At 40.6% G+C, this 17,408-nt stretch overlaps 1 protein-coding gene across 8 annotated transcripts in view; it reads right to left on the minus strand.

The window, feature by feature from the left end:
* The window catches only part of shroom3 (shroom family member 3), an 84,144-nt gene that overhangs the window by 42,639 nt on the left and 24,097 nt on the right, over positions 1 to 17,408 (minus strand). For 6 of the 8 annotated variants that reach the window (XR_008830319.1, XM_056403928.1, XM_056403925.1 and 3 more), the window contains exons 2-3: positions 12,997 to 13,185; positions 1,083 to 1,208 (exon numbers count right to left, since the gene is read on the minus strand). Coding sequence is in view for 7 of the 8 variants with exons in the window: in XM_056403928.1 (XP_056259903.1) it covers positions 1,083 to 1,208; positions 12,997 to 13,185 (315 nt within the window). In the remaining variant the exon portion in view is untranslated. Of the gene's footprint in view, positions 1 to 1,082; positions 1,209 to 5,428; positions 6,296 to 12,996; positions 13,186 to 17,408 lie in introns of those variants that run through there. The other 2 variants (XM_056403927.1, XM_056403929.1) reach the window with 2 other exon arrangements.

A 17,408-nucleotide genomic window follows, 5' to 3' on the forward strand; every position in this document is an offset into this window, starting at 1 on the left:
ATACATGTTAAATTCATCAGATTCCACGTGATCGACAAAATTCTTAATGATCAATTATCGATTAATCATGTCCACCTCTAGTGGTGACGATGTGAGAGAACTGGCTTGGTACATAGTACAGTCTAAGACCAACTGCCAACAGTTCGATATCCCGACAGCAGATCTTCTCCTTCACTGTGAGCAGGGCCTGCACCATCTTTTGTTCACAAGCAGAACTAGTCACCACCTTTATTCTTTCCAATTGCTCTGGCGTCTCTGTCTGCGCATACTCCAGTGAAGCCGTGTAAATCCACAAATGGTCAGGATGTTGTAACCAGGTCGTTGTGAAATACATGAGACTACACTCACGATAGGCTCGCTGTTTCTTCACAAGTGCCTCCAGTTCATCATACTTGTTAGCCCGGGAGCTGACATTTCCCTTAAGGCTCGATGGTAGAAAAGGCTTATATCTGCATCTCCTAGCCTTTAGCTTAGCCCCGGCTCTGCATCCAAGGTACAGCTTCTTCAGCTCAGCTGGTATGGGATGTTTAACTCCATATCTAGTACACTTTAAAGCCAGGAGTTCTTCCTTTGTGTACACTATTTTCTCCATCATCAGATGAAACAACGACGTAAAATGAAAAACTTAAATCGACAAAAAATATACAAAATATATAGTATATATATTCATTTGCAAAAAATGCAAAAAGAACTACGAGCTATGCGGACTTGCTGCCACTTGTTGCCAGCACATCATTCAAACTGTATGTTTGAGATAGAAGAGGAGAAAATACTACGGGGTGGATTTAAAACAAGTTAGATTCAACAAGAAACTAATTACAGTGGCAGAAATGCAGAAAACACACTACTACCATAAGAAAAGTAGAAGGACAATTCTGGTTGGGCACTAAATCTTCTGCATGGTTTTTCTGCATTATCTTCATATTTAAATATTCATCTCTGGTAGCAGTGTGCTGGTTAAAAGGCTGCTAACTGGCTAGCACATCAACTGATCCAAGGAATAAATATGGGGGCAGAGTTAGAGCAAGGACCCAGGTGTAAATTATGGATATTTGTTATTAGAGCTGTTTTGGAGTGCTGACCTGGTGTGATAGGTGTGGTGGCAGGCGCTGCTCATTGTTTCCATCTTTTCCTGTTCTGACTCCTGCTGAACCTCACCAAGCTTCGTTGAATGCCATGAATGAGGACGAGATGCTGGCTGACTGCGTCTGTTGGGTTATAATACAAAGACAGAATTAGTGTATGAACAGTGTTGGATTCATGGGTATGTTTGCAGTTCAGCCATAATCATTACACCATCACCTCAAAAGACACTCTTACAAACTAAAATCTTAATAGCTCTTTACCACTTTTAGCAGCTTTTGTTGCCTGGCAACAGGCAGAGACAATAGGAAATTACTGGACCTGGATAAGAAATAGTCCAGACAGTCAAGTGAGGATGTTTTCAAAAATAATCCCACAAATAGTTTTTATTTATCAGTTAATTTCCTACATATAAAGTAAACAGAAAAAGCTCAATCAAATCAATATTTGTCTTAAAAACAGCACTCAGTGTCTTCTGTCTCTTCATGTGAGACCAAACTGACTCCATAATGTTTGAGATGAGGTCTCTGTGGGGGCCAGACCACGTGTTGCAGGACTGCTTGTTCTTCTTGTCACATCATGAATACCCTGGAGCGGCTGCTTCTCCGCCTTCTGAGGCCACAGGTTGAACATGATCTAGACCCCCTACAGTCCGGATAGTAAACTGGACTGGTCCATGCACATGGGTTAGGATTAGGGTTAGGGTTATCTATCTATCTATCTATCTATCTATCTATCTATCTATCTATCTATCTATCTATCTATCTATCTATCTATCTATTGTAGCATACATACCTGGCATGGCATCAGTCACAAGCCATTAAAGAAGTTCATTGTAAGGACATGCAGAGTTATGGACCCAAAACTGACACTTTGTTACTCTTCCCACCATCAGACTATCAAATTGACCCTTCTCTCACAAATAAACCATGCTCTCAGCATGTGAGAGGTATACACAACGAGACCGAGGGTCAAAGGGTCAGCTCCAGAGGATCAATGAGTGAACACCAGGCAACTGGAGAACATAGGCAAAATATTCAGTTTGTAACAATAAGACTCTGTCTATTGATATTTGATTGTTTCTTATATAGGACAAGTAACATCAAAAGGACTGATTATCACTAAGGTGTGAATCCTGGCCTCTCTGTGCCATGCTTAAACACACATGCACAAACACACCAACCCTCCTTCCTCTGTCCCTCTCTTGATAAGAATCATAAACTACAACACACATTCCAATCCTATGAAGTGACCAGCAGAATGCTCTTCAGACACAGATCTGAGGAAGAATAAATAATTAAATATCTAACTGTTCTTTAACTCCTGAGATGTTTCTATGTAATAGTTCAATTCCAGACTTCTTATCCTATAGACTGTTTGAAATGTAACATGTACACTTTAACACAATGTCCTTCATGTGACCATTGTGACCACTGTCAGCATCCTTCACACAAGGTAAAACACACTACATAACATCCAGAATGTCCATATTATTATTATTACAGTTAAAAAACTTTTCTGTAATCCACATTTATAGACTGTTAGCATTCGGAAATGTTAACCACTTGTATTATGATTAATTCCAGGTTTTGAAGGACGTAATATGAAATCAACACTTGTATTATTCCTGTCTTTCATTATTAGTGCCATTAGTTTTATATGTTATTTCATTTAATGTTTTGTGGTCATGGCTATTCAAAAGTTCCGTGGAAAATTACTCTCTTCTCCAAGCTGAAACACAGGAGAAGACGGGTGACGCTGGTGAAACATGCACCAGCCCCCAGGGGATAAAACAGTTGTGATCAATTCACACTTTGCTCAAAGCTTGGCTCAATAGCTCTGTTAGCTCTGTAGTCCAGGCTCTTACCAACTGCCCGGCTCTTAGCTCTAAACTGCTAGCCACAAACTCATGGCTCTCAGCCATTTTTCCACTTTATTGTTTGTTGGCGTCCTTTATTCTTTCTTTGCCACGTGCTCCAAGTAATATTCTTTTTGTCATCTTGGGTGATCTTCTATTTTTATAAGCCAAGTCAAGACCAATTGAACCAAAACAACAGAAGTGCCTCAGAGTAATTTTTGTAACTTTAATCATTATCACGTTTTCCTTTTTGAAGATTTTTGCCAGTTTAGAGTCATCTGGTCAATGCCAGTCTCCTCTAAAGTTATCCAGCCAAAGTTAAGTGCATTAGAGTTTATTTCTCATCGACCCGCAAGAGATAACACATCTGCCCACGACCACCTGTAGAGAAGCCTACCAGTAATCACGAGTTCCCGAGACAGAAAGTCTGCTGGCAAACTCCACCAGAGTTGAAACGCTGAGACACCGGCAGAATCCATGACCGTGATAATGGGAGACAGCCTCCAGGAGAATCCACCTAGATCCCGCATCTCCAGGATTACCACGGCAATCACGGCAACCACAGCCACCTGGGTTCCAGCCAAGGGTCTCCAGCTACAGCGCAACGCACAGTAGGCCAGTCTTAACCTTCTGCCCATGACTGGGTTGATGTCTAAATATAGCAATATTTAATCATCTATCTATCTATCTATCTATCTATCTATCTATCCACTGTCAATGAAACACAACACTTCCTGTGTGGATGTTTCACACTAAAAGATTTACAGAGGCTCAAATGGCATAATCCCTCATCTGCAGGAAGTCTTAAATTTCATTAATCTTAACTTCACATGCCACTGGAAAACAGCAAAGCAGAAGTTATTGGAATTACTGAATGAAAACAGTATAGATTTTTTGTTTTTGTGGTTAGGAAATGAGTATTTATCGTCCCTTTGTTATACATTAAATTAGCTTAAAAAAACCTTAGTGTAAGTGCAGTTTTCCACCGAGGTCGAGGAGAAGTGGTTAGGAAAGGAGATTATTTTAACTTTGGTCTTTATTAGGGACCAGCCATTATTTAATTCTGCTGTCTATTACTTCAGAAATTACAATAATTCATCTTAAATTTCTTTAGTCCTTAAAAAGGACAAGCAAGCTTTATTTCACACACTAAAAATGTAATGTTTGCAATAAAGAATAAAACCCACAGACTTGAAAAGTTTGATTCAGAAAACCATAGGTGCATCCTGGATAATGGACAATGAGTTCTTGCTCTTGATTGTGTTTTGTATCTGTAATGCTGAATATACAAAAACAGAGTAAATAAATTGGTTACAAAATCTTAATTTCATGGTAATGTTTCAGTGATAAAATAAAGGGTTTTTGTTTGTAGTGATAATTTTTATGAAATCAACATCATTATTTTTGAATGTGTTATCTAACCAGTTATGATAACAAAGACGTCGACAAGTATGGCAGTCTTTCCTCATCCTCGTCATATTTGACATGTTCTGCTGCTCCATATTTATCCTCACAGATAAACAGGAAAAGATTTTATCTGAGTAAGTAGGAGACAGAGACATGAAAGACTGAATGTCTCTGAACCACAGGATCCTGGCTTAATGGCAGGACATGACTGGAATATCTCAACACGTTATCATCGCCATTAGACTGATATTCACCCTCTCCATCAGGTCCGGGGGGACTGGTTTGGCTATGGTGTGGTTTGATTTGGTTTGTTTGAAATGCAAGTCTAATTCTGAAACTTAGACCACATTAATGCAGACACATTAAAAAGCATTTCCTCTTGTATTAAGTTAGCCTTGCATTCACAATAAAACAGTTTCTATCACGGTCATGCCAAAGTCACCAAAACCATGTGTAATTCAGGCACAGGTCCATGTCAGTCACAAATTCTATGTCCAAATTCTATGTCCAATTCACAGAAGTTTTAAGATCTTATATATTTCAAAGACACAAAGGTCAAGTCTGAAATGTTATGTGTAAGTTATAAATGCCATGTTCTCATAAATATATCAAAGTTATGCCGGCGCTCACAGATAAATAGTTTTCTTGCATTAACCAAGAAAGCTATCTGTGAGTGTTATCTGTAATTTTGTTTTTTTTTATGTAGATTGGAACAACTGTGCACCTGATGCATTGCTTTGTAGTTTGGAGTTGTGCATGCTGCTACTGTCTACTACATCAAATGTATACATTTTACAGATTCAGTTTTACACAAATCTCACTTGTTACAAATGTCACAAAGATTGTTCTATCGAATTTTCGTGATGATGAAAAAATTGGGACGACAATGATTATCAAATTAAGCTTGATACCATTTTTCAATGGTAAATGCATGAAGTTTGTTACCCATTACAACTGTCTAACTTGACAGCAAAAGTTCTCTTTTAGCATAACTTTGCTTTCATGACCTGAAAAAAACTGACCTCTTTTCCTGATTGGCTCTTGTCAGACTGAATAAATTAAACATGTGACTTATTTTACCTGGAGGTGAACCTGAGGACTTTGGAGATGAGACCAGTCGCCAGGCTGTTGACGCTGGCCTCTGACGGCGACCGACATAATGCCCCATCTGACCGGCCCAGCTCCGCTTTTTTCTGCTTCTTCCGGAGCTTCCTGCGGTAAAACACCTCAAGCAACTCCATGGCTTGATTCAAAGTCCACTTTATTCTAGTTTCTGCTCTACTGCTTTCTGTCCTGCTCTACTTTTCAAATCTTCTTTTCCTCTCTAACTCAAAACGTTAGTGTTCCATTTTCACACCCTTTATTCTCTCGTCACCGTTGCTTGGTGTAATTCTTTTTAACTAAAAAGCTCCAAGAAAGAAGAAAGAATCTAAATTCTACTTAGCTCTCTCTACTCAACCGTTCAAGACTTCCAAAACCACTTGTCCTACTACTCCATTGTCTACTTAACTTGGATTTACAGCCATTTTCCTTTGACACATCTTTTCTTAAGTTTTTCTATACTAACCTAAAAACCTCCCTTTCCTCTACAAGAAAGCTAATGAAAATTAACACCTTCTTTCCAAGTCAAATGAGTCTCTAATGGTGCAGTCCACTATCTGCTGTGTCTCCACTGAAAATGATGCAACTCACACAGAGGGAACTGCTCTAATCCTGTATTTTCTATGTTCATATACTCGCCTCTACTGATCCTGTCTCTACCACCCTCTCCTCTGTCTCTTTGCTACAGTTCCAGTCTGGGGCTGGCACGTCGAATCGAGTCGAGCTGCATCGGTCCCCAGCCCCAAGCTCGTTTAGCAAATGAAGCAATTAAGTGTCATTAGGCTGCCATACGATAAAAGCATGAAGTAAACATCCTTGGCCCAGCTTCGTCTGAAAGGTAGCTGTTGATGTGTGTGTGTGAGAGACACTGAGCGTCTGAGGATAGAGAAAGAGAGAGAGAGGAGGGAGGAAAAAAAGAGAGTAAGGAATGAGTAGAAAGAAAGGGAGGGAGGCTACAGAGAGATAACAGTTGTTGGGGAGAAGATACTGAGGAATGAACCAACTGAAACTGACTGATAGAGAGGAGAAATAAAGGAAATAGTGAGAGAGATAAAGGAAAGGTGGATGAAAAAAAGGCCACGGAATGAGAGCAAGGGATTGCCACAATTTTGTCATTCCTGTTTAACAGCTGTGAAATAAAAATAAAATAGAGAATAACTTGAGGAGGGAGTCAGAGGTAAAAAAGAAGCCATAACACATACAAAGGTGAGAGAGGTAGGGAGGAGCAGCAGAATAGTGAGGAGGGAAGACGGATAAGCAGAGAGAGAAAGAGTTGTTGAAAACAGTGGATTATTGTAAACAGCAACAGCAATGGATTTTGAAGCTGTGGGGAGGAAGACATCTCATGATGCAGCATGTGGTTCCACAGGGAACAATGAACTCACTATTAGTGACTCTTAGATTATTGCTGTTTGGCAAACTGGAGTCCAAAGACAAGGAGAGACGTATCGACAAAGACTAGGAATTACTTATCAGTATTAGCCAAGTTACTTTAAATTTTAGAAGTAAATTGTTACTTATTGAAAAAAATATTAATAAGTTATTGATTATTAAGTATTAAATTTGTCAACAAAAACTATGATGAGAAATATATGTTGACAATCATTTTAGCCATGCTAGTGACATGCTGTATGGAGGGCACTGTCAGTCAGTCGGTTGGTGCCTGTGGTTCACATGGTAGAGCATGTACCACATAGGCGTAGTCCTAACCGCAGCGGCCCAGGTTCAAGTCTGACCCATGGCCCTTTGCTGCATGTCATCCCCTCTCTCTCTCTCCCTGACTTTCCTGTCACATTATGATGTGTCTCTTATCAGAATGAAGGCAAAAAATGCCCAAAAAATAACTTATTACGTATTACAGATATTCAAGGATGAATCTGAATGACTTTGGCAGCACCAGTCTGAAGCACCAGTTTTTGGTTGAAATGATTGGTTTTGGCCCTGGGCCACATGATAGTCTTTGTTTTGGCCTGGCCAAGCTTCAGTCCTTTCAGGTTCTTTCTCATTTCTTTGCCTCCCCATCTCATTGAAGGATTGGCTTCACCTGTTTGGAGTTTATAAACTGGGTGGTTTAAAGATGGCGCTCTCTCACTCACCCTCCTGGATGGCTGGTGCCCCATAGCCACCTAACTTGATTCTGTCTGGTTTCGGATTGTGTCTGGTTAAGGCCTCAGTTCATGTTAAAGGTAGTTTAGCACTTCCATCTTTCCTCACATCCAACACCCACACTACTGATCACTGACTTAATATGTTCTAGTGTACTTATGTTAAGTTATCCTTAATAAATTTCTTGTTTAGTACGATATCATCAGCTCTATTGCATCTATGCAGCAATCACCTTCACTGCCATCTCAGGTGACTTCATGTCTTTTTCTCCTCTACCCTACCTACATTCTGGGACCAACAGATGTGACCATCTCCTTACTGTCCTTCTGTTAAAAACATGGAGAGGACATTAATAGTTTTACTGACTATGTCACTGGCTACATCAGTGTGTATAACGGCATCCCTACAAGGGTGGGGCACTGACAAGCTTCAGGGAAACAGCAGATGGAAGTCTCTCCATTTCTCCATTCCACATTTTAGTCAGCAAACTGCAGAAGCTGCATCAGGGGAAGGTGGCTAGACCCGACCACATCAGCCGCAGAGTCCTTAAAAGCTGTGGTGTCCTTCATTACCTATTCAACCTGAGCCTGTGTCTGGGCCGCTTTGGTGTTCCAAGACTGAGCTCATTATTGGACCACCTGCAGTTCACATATCAGCCCCATGTTGGGGTGGATGATGCAATCATCTACATGCTCCAGAGGCCTTAGTCACACCTGGACAGAGTCAGCAGTGCTGTGAGGATAATGTTCTTTGATTCCTCTTCCATACAGTTCATACAGGAGAAGAAGTTGGGGGAGATACAGGTGGACTCCAGCATGACATCATGGATCACACTATTTGACAGGGAGACTTCAGTGATGCTTCAGGACTGTGTGTAAGGTACAGTTGTGAGCAACAAGGGAGCTCCTGATAGCTCATAATTTATGACAACATATCTACAAAACTGATTTCTCATCAGCCTCAGCTGTACTTTGTGGTCAGTGCTACTTAGCAAATGTTAGCATACTAACACACAAAACAACAATGGAGAACAGAGTAAGGTAAGCATCATCATTATCACTATTCTCAAGGTCCCCTGAAACCCACTCAAGATCACCATGTGTCCTCAAAGACCTATGAACCATTTGAGCCTCCTTAAACATCTGGTAATTTCTCAAGGACCCCTGAAACCACTTTAATCTCTTCCAAGACCCCAAAGCCTCCTCTAGGACCAACACTAACTTAAACCTAATGGGACCAGGGCCAAGATCTTTAACTTTATTGTTAGGCACAGACGACCTCTTATAAGCTGTGCACTTATGTAAGACAACAGGAACAATGACATTTTCTGAATGCCTCTGTGTCCAGTACATGTTTAGACTACCTTAGCATAAACACTGGACGCAGCTAGAAGAAAAACTTCTAGCCTGGCTCCATCCAAAGAAGAAACAATCCATCACACAACAACTCCAAAGTTGCCTAACATGTATCTGTTTAACTGGAATAGAAACAAATACGTAATGAGACATTGTGGTTCCAGTTAGCATTGGACTGTTTTCGTTTCCTATCCTGGCTGGGTGCAGTGACTACATGTTGCATTTCAAAAAAGTCCTGTCCTCAAGGTGGGGTTGCCAGATTTGAACTGCCTTAACTTTAACAAAATCTAGTTGAGATGGTCATCTGGTGACTAGCTTGCTACCTAACAGCCCATGAGAACTATAGCACTGACAGACAATGCACTCAGTCCTCTAAATGTGTTATATTCATAACAGAAAACGTGTGTATGTATTTAATTTTGAATCTGCACCCAGATCAAAACAAACTCTCAAACAAACATAAAATGGAAATCTAAATTACCTGATATAAAGTTTTATCGTGAACCATTTAGAAAAAGAATGACACAGTCTGATTCAAACTGTCCTCTGTTTGTGTGTGTGTGTGTGTGTGTTTGTGTGTGTGTGTGTGTGTGTGTGTGGGTGTGGGTGTGGGTGTGTCTCTCTGAACAGAGACCTTATCTGTTGCCGTTGGAAACTGTTCCTCCAGCCCATAATAACCTCTCTTATCTACCCGGAAAACAAAATTGGAGCGAGAGATGCATGAGCAAAAACCAGAAAACACACTTTAACTGTGTGTGTGTGTGTGTGTGTGTGTGTGTGTGTGTGTGTGTGTGTGTGTGTGTGTGTGAGTGTGTCAAAAAATACTTGTGAAATCATGTTAATGTGTGTGTCAAAATTCTTAGAAAATACCCATACACAAGGGTGCCTTGACTCTGTACCTCTTCAGGGACCTTTGGAACCTCCTCAAGGAAACTAAAGAAACATCTGAGGAAAGGAAAGGGAATGAAAGGAAAGGAAAGGAAAGGAAAGGAGATAGAGAAAGGCAGCGTGTGTGTTTATAAATCAGTCTGTCTGTCCAGATTAACACCCAGCCTCATGGGGCTCTGATGGCCGACTTCCTGTTTTTGCACCAATCACAAATATCCTCTCTATCACCCACCCCCTCTATCCACTCCTCTCCCCTTGGTGGTGTCTGATAATCACCCAAGGCCCATGAGATGTGGGAGAATAGAGTAATTTTGCCTGTTTATCTATTTATCTATGGGATAAATAGTAGATTAAATTCTAATGTCTAATATTACAAGAGTTCTCCTGCAAACATGTTGCTCAACAGCACTTCCGCAGGACACACTAAGATCTAACTTAGCTTGCAGGAAAGCTTGCTGTAACTGTTCATTCACTCTTCCAAAATAAAAGCACTCTATATATCTTAGAGCAATGAGCTCTACAGTGGAGAAGATATTTCAAGGACTAAAACATTAAAGAGTTAAGTACAGTAACCAACTTTGATGATAACAGTGGGGGACTGGACAAAAGGACACAAGAAAAATCAACAAGACTAAAAGAGTCTACAGTCACACCAGCACCATCCTGAGGCTGTGATGTTCATTACAGACACACACACACACAGACACATACACACACACACACACACACTTACACACACACAGACACACACACACACACATACACACACACAGAGTATTTCGAGGAGCAGACCTCCATATTAGGATGAAACTGTCAGTATTTCTAGACTGTTTGTCTGAACATAAAGTGTTTATACACATTACACTGTGTGTGTGTGTGTGTGTGTGTGTGTGTGTGTGTGTGTGTGTGCGTGTGTGTGAAAAAGAGAGAGAGGGAGGGAGAGAAAGACAATAGTACGGTAGAACACAGACACCACAGGTCTTTGGTTTTAAGGTGATTGGTGACTAGGAGCATTGATTCCGATCTACTGATCATGTATTTTTAATGAAAATCATCAAATCATGATCAGCAGCCAATCAATTGGGGCATCCCTACTCTCAAGAGATGTTTTAAACTCCGTGAAAATCCTCTGCTATGATTACTATTTGGTTTAACATGGTTTTCCTACCTAAAATGTTAAAAAAAGAGGGAAAATTCGGTCTGAAGCTCATCTACTCTTACTTCCTGATTTAGAAATCTGGATCAGGCTTTGTGCCCCACCCACCACCTGCTTGCTCCAGGTTGACAGATGAAAGAGCAAAGAGTATCAAGGTGGTTACAGTCACATGTTTGAGCCTCAGTCAGACCCAGACTCAGATGAGGAGTCTGTTGAGAACAGAATCATAATCAATCAGCCTGATGGCTGTAAACATATAAATACAGCAGTGATACCTGTGCGTAATGCTGCATGATGGATGCACTGGCTCTGCTTAGAGGCCTATAGGAATGGAAGAGTCAGAGGGGAGCGAGTGTCCAGAGACCATAATGATCTTCTGGCCCATGATGATGACTGGCTAAGAAGCCAATTTTTATTCCAATTTAAAGGCATTGGAATTTGACGAACTCCTCTTAGAAAATTAATCCGATTGACATCATATCTGGTCTGTCCAACATTAAGACCTTTGCAACACTAAATAGCAAAGCTTTTGAGTTTTTTGTTGAACAACCTGCTCGTAATGTCATGGCGAATTTCGATGAGTCACCATGAAAATTCAACTCATTATAACTCCAGTACACATTGTCCAAACTGCCCCAAACAATATATATTTGATAAGAGTCCTGTCCTGAACACATCTGTCAATATTTAGTTATAGTCATAGTGCCACCTTATGGCGACAGGAAATGTCATGTTATACAATTTTATGTACTCCTCCTAGGGGGTTGACCACAGCCACCTCAAACTTGGTCAGAAATTCTTAAGACCTTGATGATGCTTTATAGTGAAAACTGTGACTTTTCATTGACCATGGCGGTGCAGCGAATTTCAATGTTTCGCCAGGAAACACAAAGTTGCTTGCTCAAATATACATTCTTCAATCTGCCCCAAATTTCACATGTTTGAAGAAAGTCTCACACCACCAAGGGTGATGACCTCCTCAGTCGACAACAGTAAACCTGTGACTCATTTGACATCACTTCCTGTTTTAACCCACAGGGTGTATGACCAACTGATGTTTAAAAATGTATCTCAACCATTATCATATACCAGATAGGATGTCCCTGTCAGCAACACTTACAGCTGCAACCAAAAGTTTGAGGTGTTCTCTTCTGAAGCAGTCTCTCACATGCTCACCATCTTATCTTTCTAAAAGAAATACTATTCACCAAAGGAGGGCAGCATCCATCCAACCTGCCTTCAGTCAAGTTCAAGACTAATGATCTCTTATTTAGTTTTTCACTTAAGCTGAACAAACAGTCCAGTTGTGGACACTGACATATCGATTGATTCAGTGTATAAAAGTGAATTGCCCAAAGTCAGCATCCTCACCAGTTAATGTAGAGGTCATTGAAATAAAGAAAAAGGATTGTTCTGGTATTGCTCAGACTATTTTTCATTCCACATAACCCTATATAGCTGCTAAGATTGCAGACTTGGATGAATAGATTAGAGTTACGATGAGGCCTAACCAATGTGTATGCTGAATGTAACTCTATCTTGGGTCATGCTTGCTGGGGTTGCTGGAGTGTAAACTTCCCCAAATCCAATAAAGAGAACCACAGAGCTGCTAATGTTAGCCTACACTCTGACAGCATCCCAAACTGTAACCCCACAAAACAATGTATTATGAAATTCTCCTTGTCCTTGGAAACAACTCTGGATAACTTGTAATCTAGTCATCTGAGTTAGCTAACGAATGTAGCTGAGGCCCAAACAGTTTTCCTTTTTTGTTTTGACTTTGGAGAAAGTAAAACAAATGTAAATCACCATCCAACGTTTTATAGAAAGAGGATGTCTCTTACTTGTACCACCTTGTGGTAGCAACGTCTGGTTAAAGTTTGGTGCCTTCTGGATAAATACAAACTCAAGCTCACACATACATACATACTGAATATACAGTATATACACATATATGTGTATGCATGCTTAGTACCAGTATATATGTATATACATGTTAAGTATTCAGTTTTGGCCTAGATGGTTTCTTATAGTTCTCCTACCTGTTCTTGATGCGCAGTTGAACTCCTCCTGCTGAACATGGTCTGCTTTGGTGGGATTGCAATAGTATTTGTTGTTGTTGTGGTGGTGATGAAGAAGAATGGGGGGGGGGAGAAAGAGGAAGAGTATGAAGAGCAGGGAGTGAGGGAGGTGAAGTACCAAACTCCTTGATGTATCCTGGATCAAACTCCCTGAGAAGCACAGAAAATGAAAATTATTCTCCTTGTCATGCATGATGTATGTTGTAATAAATGTAGAGAATATCTTCCATATACTAACAACATAAATTCTCAAATAGAAGCCAGTATCCAAATGAGTCTCAGACAACAAATAAAGGCCAATCCCCGATGGTGGCCAAGTCAAAAAAGTGGAATTACCAACAACATGAGTCATATTCATAACTCTTTCTCTTTTTAGTAGGGGTGGATGACCTTTCTTTGACAGATCTACTTTTCAGATGAATTGTTCACATCAAGTCATTAAACGTTTCTATATTTAGATGTTTAATTTCAAATGTTCAATCGCTGCTAACCAGCCCATTGTTAACCTAGCCTGCTAACTGCAGCTGGCGATGGTTGTTTCTTGTTCTGACACATGTACCAGTTCTCCACCTGAGCAGACCAAGAACCACCATCACCAGCTGCAGGGTTGAGCGGGGACAAGAACAGATATATGAACTAAGCCAAAAGTGTGACTGGTTGTCACACAATTTGTAAACAGAAGACAGCAGAGTAGTGGGGAGGGGACAAACATCCAAAAAAAGCATCAAATCAACAGGTTGACACAAATCACAATTTCCGGTCAGAACTTTCACAATAAAATCAGAACTTAAATGGAACGCAGGTCGTGATTAAGATCGTTGATTGTGATTATACCCAAAAAGAGTGTCATATGATGTTTTTGCCAGATCGCCCACCCCTACTTTTTAGTGCAAAATACTGTCACATTTTCATTCAATAACTCAATTCAACTTTGCTAGTTTTCGATCATTGTTAAGCTACTGTCAATGAAACATTAAAACACTAACACTTCCTCAATTTACAAGTGGCCATAGCACTTTTTTTTATGCCTTTATTGATAGCACAGTAGAGAGAGACAGGAAATGGGGAGGCAGAGAGAGGGGGAATGACATGCAGTAAAGGGTTAGGGCCGTCCGATGCGGGAGTCAAACCGGGGCCGACTGCAGCGAGGACTGTAGCCTCTACATATGGGGCGCCTGCTCAACCCACTGCGCCACTCGACGCCCTGAGGCCATAGCACTTTTAATGTCAAATATTTGCAGAAAGTGTTGAGTTTCACTGATGGTAATGTAACAGATAGTCAGCCTAAAGACGGATTTTTAAAATTTATCTTGCTGCTATCAATATGTTCTTTTCCTATTTTGAAAAAAAAAAAACAAATCATCCAGACCCGATTTTCCACTTGACAGCAGATTGACTTATCTACAGAATCATCACACGGCTGCCAAAATAAACCAGGTGTGCTGCGTCAAAAGTCCAACCAGTTCAAACAGGACTGGCTACATATCTGGTCTCTGATCCTAAAACATCACATTCACATATTAGTCATTTATCAAATTCTCTTCACCACAGTGGTTGTGTGTGCTCAGTAAACTACAGTTCAAAGGTCACCTGTGGTAGTATCAACCAGAGAGGAGGTCAAAGTTTTGAGGTCAGAGGAGAAATACTCCTTTGGTTATTTGGACAAAGAGAGAAGAAAATTACTTTCAGTCATTCTGTACATGGGCCAGTGACTCACACATACATCAGTGATTCTAACAGCTTATTTCTGCCCTCTGTTGGTGTTTCCTTGTGGGGAGTGATAAAGTCATAGCTTAGACACTAATTATCAATGATGTACATCCTCTACATTCACATAAAATCTATTCCACGTAAATTGGTTAACTGGAATAATAAAATTCCCTGCTAATCTACTAAATCCCTACAGTCTATTTTACATTTCATGGGTTTGTATATTTTAATAGAACCTTTTCACAGCATTTTGACTTGTCGTAGCAGGTAAAGCACAGGTGTTAGTTGTTAATAACATTAATTATGACTGTTGTATTCCCGTGTCCCAGTAAGCCCTGACAGTGTGACAATGAGCCAGCAGGAACAATATACAACTTCATTTGCACTTGTAATTTCAAGTATCACATATCTTGATAAAATCAAGTTGAGACTTTAGGCACTTTCATTTACACATAGCCACATAAAGTATGTGTCTCAGGCCAGTATGGCCAGATCACAGATGTGTGGTGTGAACATATTTTAATCTGTTAAGATACAATAACTTGCCCTTTAAAGACATAGGGATCTCACGTGACGGCACTAACGAGAAAATACATATTTTTGGCCAAGTGGCTTGCAATACAGCAACACATAGCTCCTGTCTGTGTGTGCAAGAGTTTCTGTCTTTAGTTTTTTATGTGGGCATTCAATCCTGTCCAATCACAAGAAATAAAATAAAAGCTGATAATAGACAATTCAAACAGGAACAGAAGAAATACACATTCTTTCTCCTGCGGTGCAGAAAACCTGTGTGCTCATAGTGCAGCTGCTTGAACTATTCAACACTTTTTCCTCTTTCTCTCTTGTTCCTCAAGTCAAACCACCACACTGTCTTGTTGAAGATTGGAGATTGTATGTATTTCAGGTAGTGTATGAAGTGTTACAAACATACTGTAATATCGACGGATGAGGCAGACGCCAGAGTTCACTTCCTGAACCGCTTGGTTTATCCAGCAACACAAAAGTACAGCTAGGCATGCTTAACTTGGCAAACTGCTTTTATTGATTGAGACTTGCACAGCGTTACTATAGTTCAATGATCCAGGAAAACTATTGTAGCGTACATACAGTGGGTACGGAAAGTATTCAGACCCCTTTAAATTTTTCACTCTTTGTTTCATTGCAGCCATTTGCTAAAATCAAAAAAGCTCATTTTATTTCTCATTAATGTACACTCAGCACCCTATCTTGACAGAAAAAAACAGAAATGTAAAAATGTTTGCAAATTTATTAAAAAAGAAAAACTGAAATATCACATGGTCATAAGTATTCAGACCCTTTGCTGTGATATTCATATTTAACTCACATGCTGTCCATTTCTTCTGATCCTCCTTGAGATGGTTCTACTCCTTCATTGGAGTCCAGCTCCGTTTAATTAAACTGATTGGACTTGATTAGGAAAGGCACACACCTGTCTATATAAGACCTTACAGCTCACAGTGCATGTCAGAGCAAATGAGAATCATGAGGTCGAAGGAACTGCCAAAGGAGCTCAGAGACAGAATTGTGGCAAGGCACAGATCTGGCCAAGGTTACAAAAGAATTTCTGCAGCACTCAAGGTTCCTAAGAGCACAGTGGCCTCCATAATCCTTAAATGGAAGAAGTTTGGGACGACCAGAACTCTTCCTAGACCTGGCCGTCCAGCCAAACTGAGCAATCGTGGGAGAAGAGCCTTGGTGAGAGAGGTAAAGAAGAACCCAAAGATCACTGTGGCTGAGCTCCAGAGATGCAGTAGGGAGATGGGAGAAAGTTCCAAAAAGTCAACTATCACTGCAGCCCTCCACCAGTCGGGGCTTTATGGCAGAGTGGCCCGACGGAAGCCTCTCCTCAGTGCAAGACATATGAAAGCCTCCATAGAGTTTGCCAAAAAACACATGAAGGACTCCCAGACTACGAGAAATAAGATTCTCTGGTCTGATGAGACCAAGATTGAACTTTTTGGCGTTAATTCTAAGCGGTATGTGTGGAGAAAACCAGGCACTGCTCATCACCTGCCCAATACAATCCCAACAGTGAAACATGGTGGTGGCAGCATCATGCTATGGGGGTGTTTTTCAGCTGCAGGGACGGACGACTGGTTGCAATTGGAGGAAAGATGAATGCAGCCAAGTACAGAGATATCCTGGAAGAAAACCTCTTCCAGAGCGCTCAGAACCTCAGACTGGGCCGAAGGTTCACCTTCCAACAAGACAATGACCCTAAGCACACAGCTAAAATAACAGTGAGGCTTCGGAACAACTCTGTGACCATTCTTGACTGGCTCAGTCAGAGCCCTGACCTAAACCAAATCGAGCATCTCTGGAGGGACCTGAAAATGGCTGTTCACCATCCAACCTGACAGAACTGGAGAGGATCTGCAAGGAAGAATGGCAGAGGATCCCCAAATCCAGGTGCGAAAAACTTGTTGCGTCATTCCCAAGAAGACTCATGGCTGTACTAGCTCAAAAGGGTGCTCCTACTCAATACTGAGCAAAGGGTCTGAATACTTATGACCATGTGATATTTCAGTTTTTCTTTTTTAATAAATTTGCAAAAATTTCCACATTTCTGTTTTTTCTGTCAAGATAGGATGCTGAGTGTACATTAATGAGAAATAAAATGAACTTTTTTGATTTTAGCAAAT

Source organism: Seriola aureovittata, chromosome 18 (assembly GCF_021018895.1).
Source record: "Seriola aureovittata isolate HTS-2021-v1 ecotype China chromosome 18, ASM2101889v1, whole genome shotgun sequence".
Taxonomy (NCBI): Eukaryota; Metazoa; Chordata; class Actinopteri; order Carangiformes; family Carangidae; genus Seriola; species Seriola aureovittata.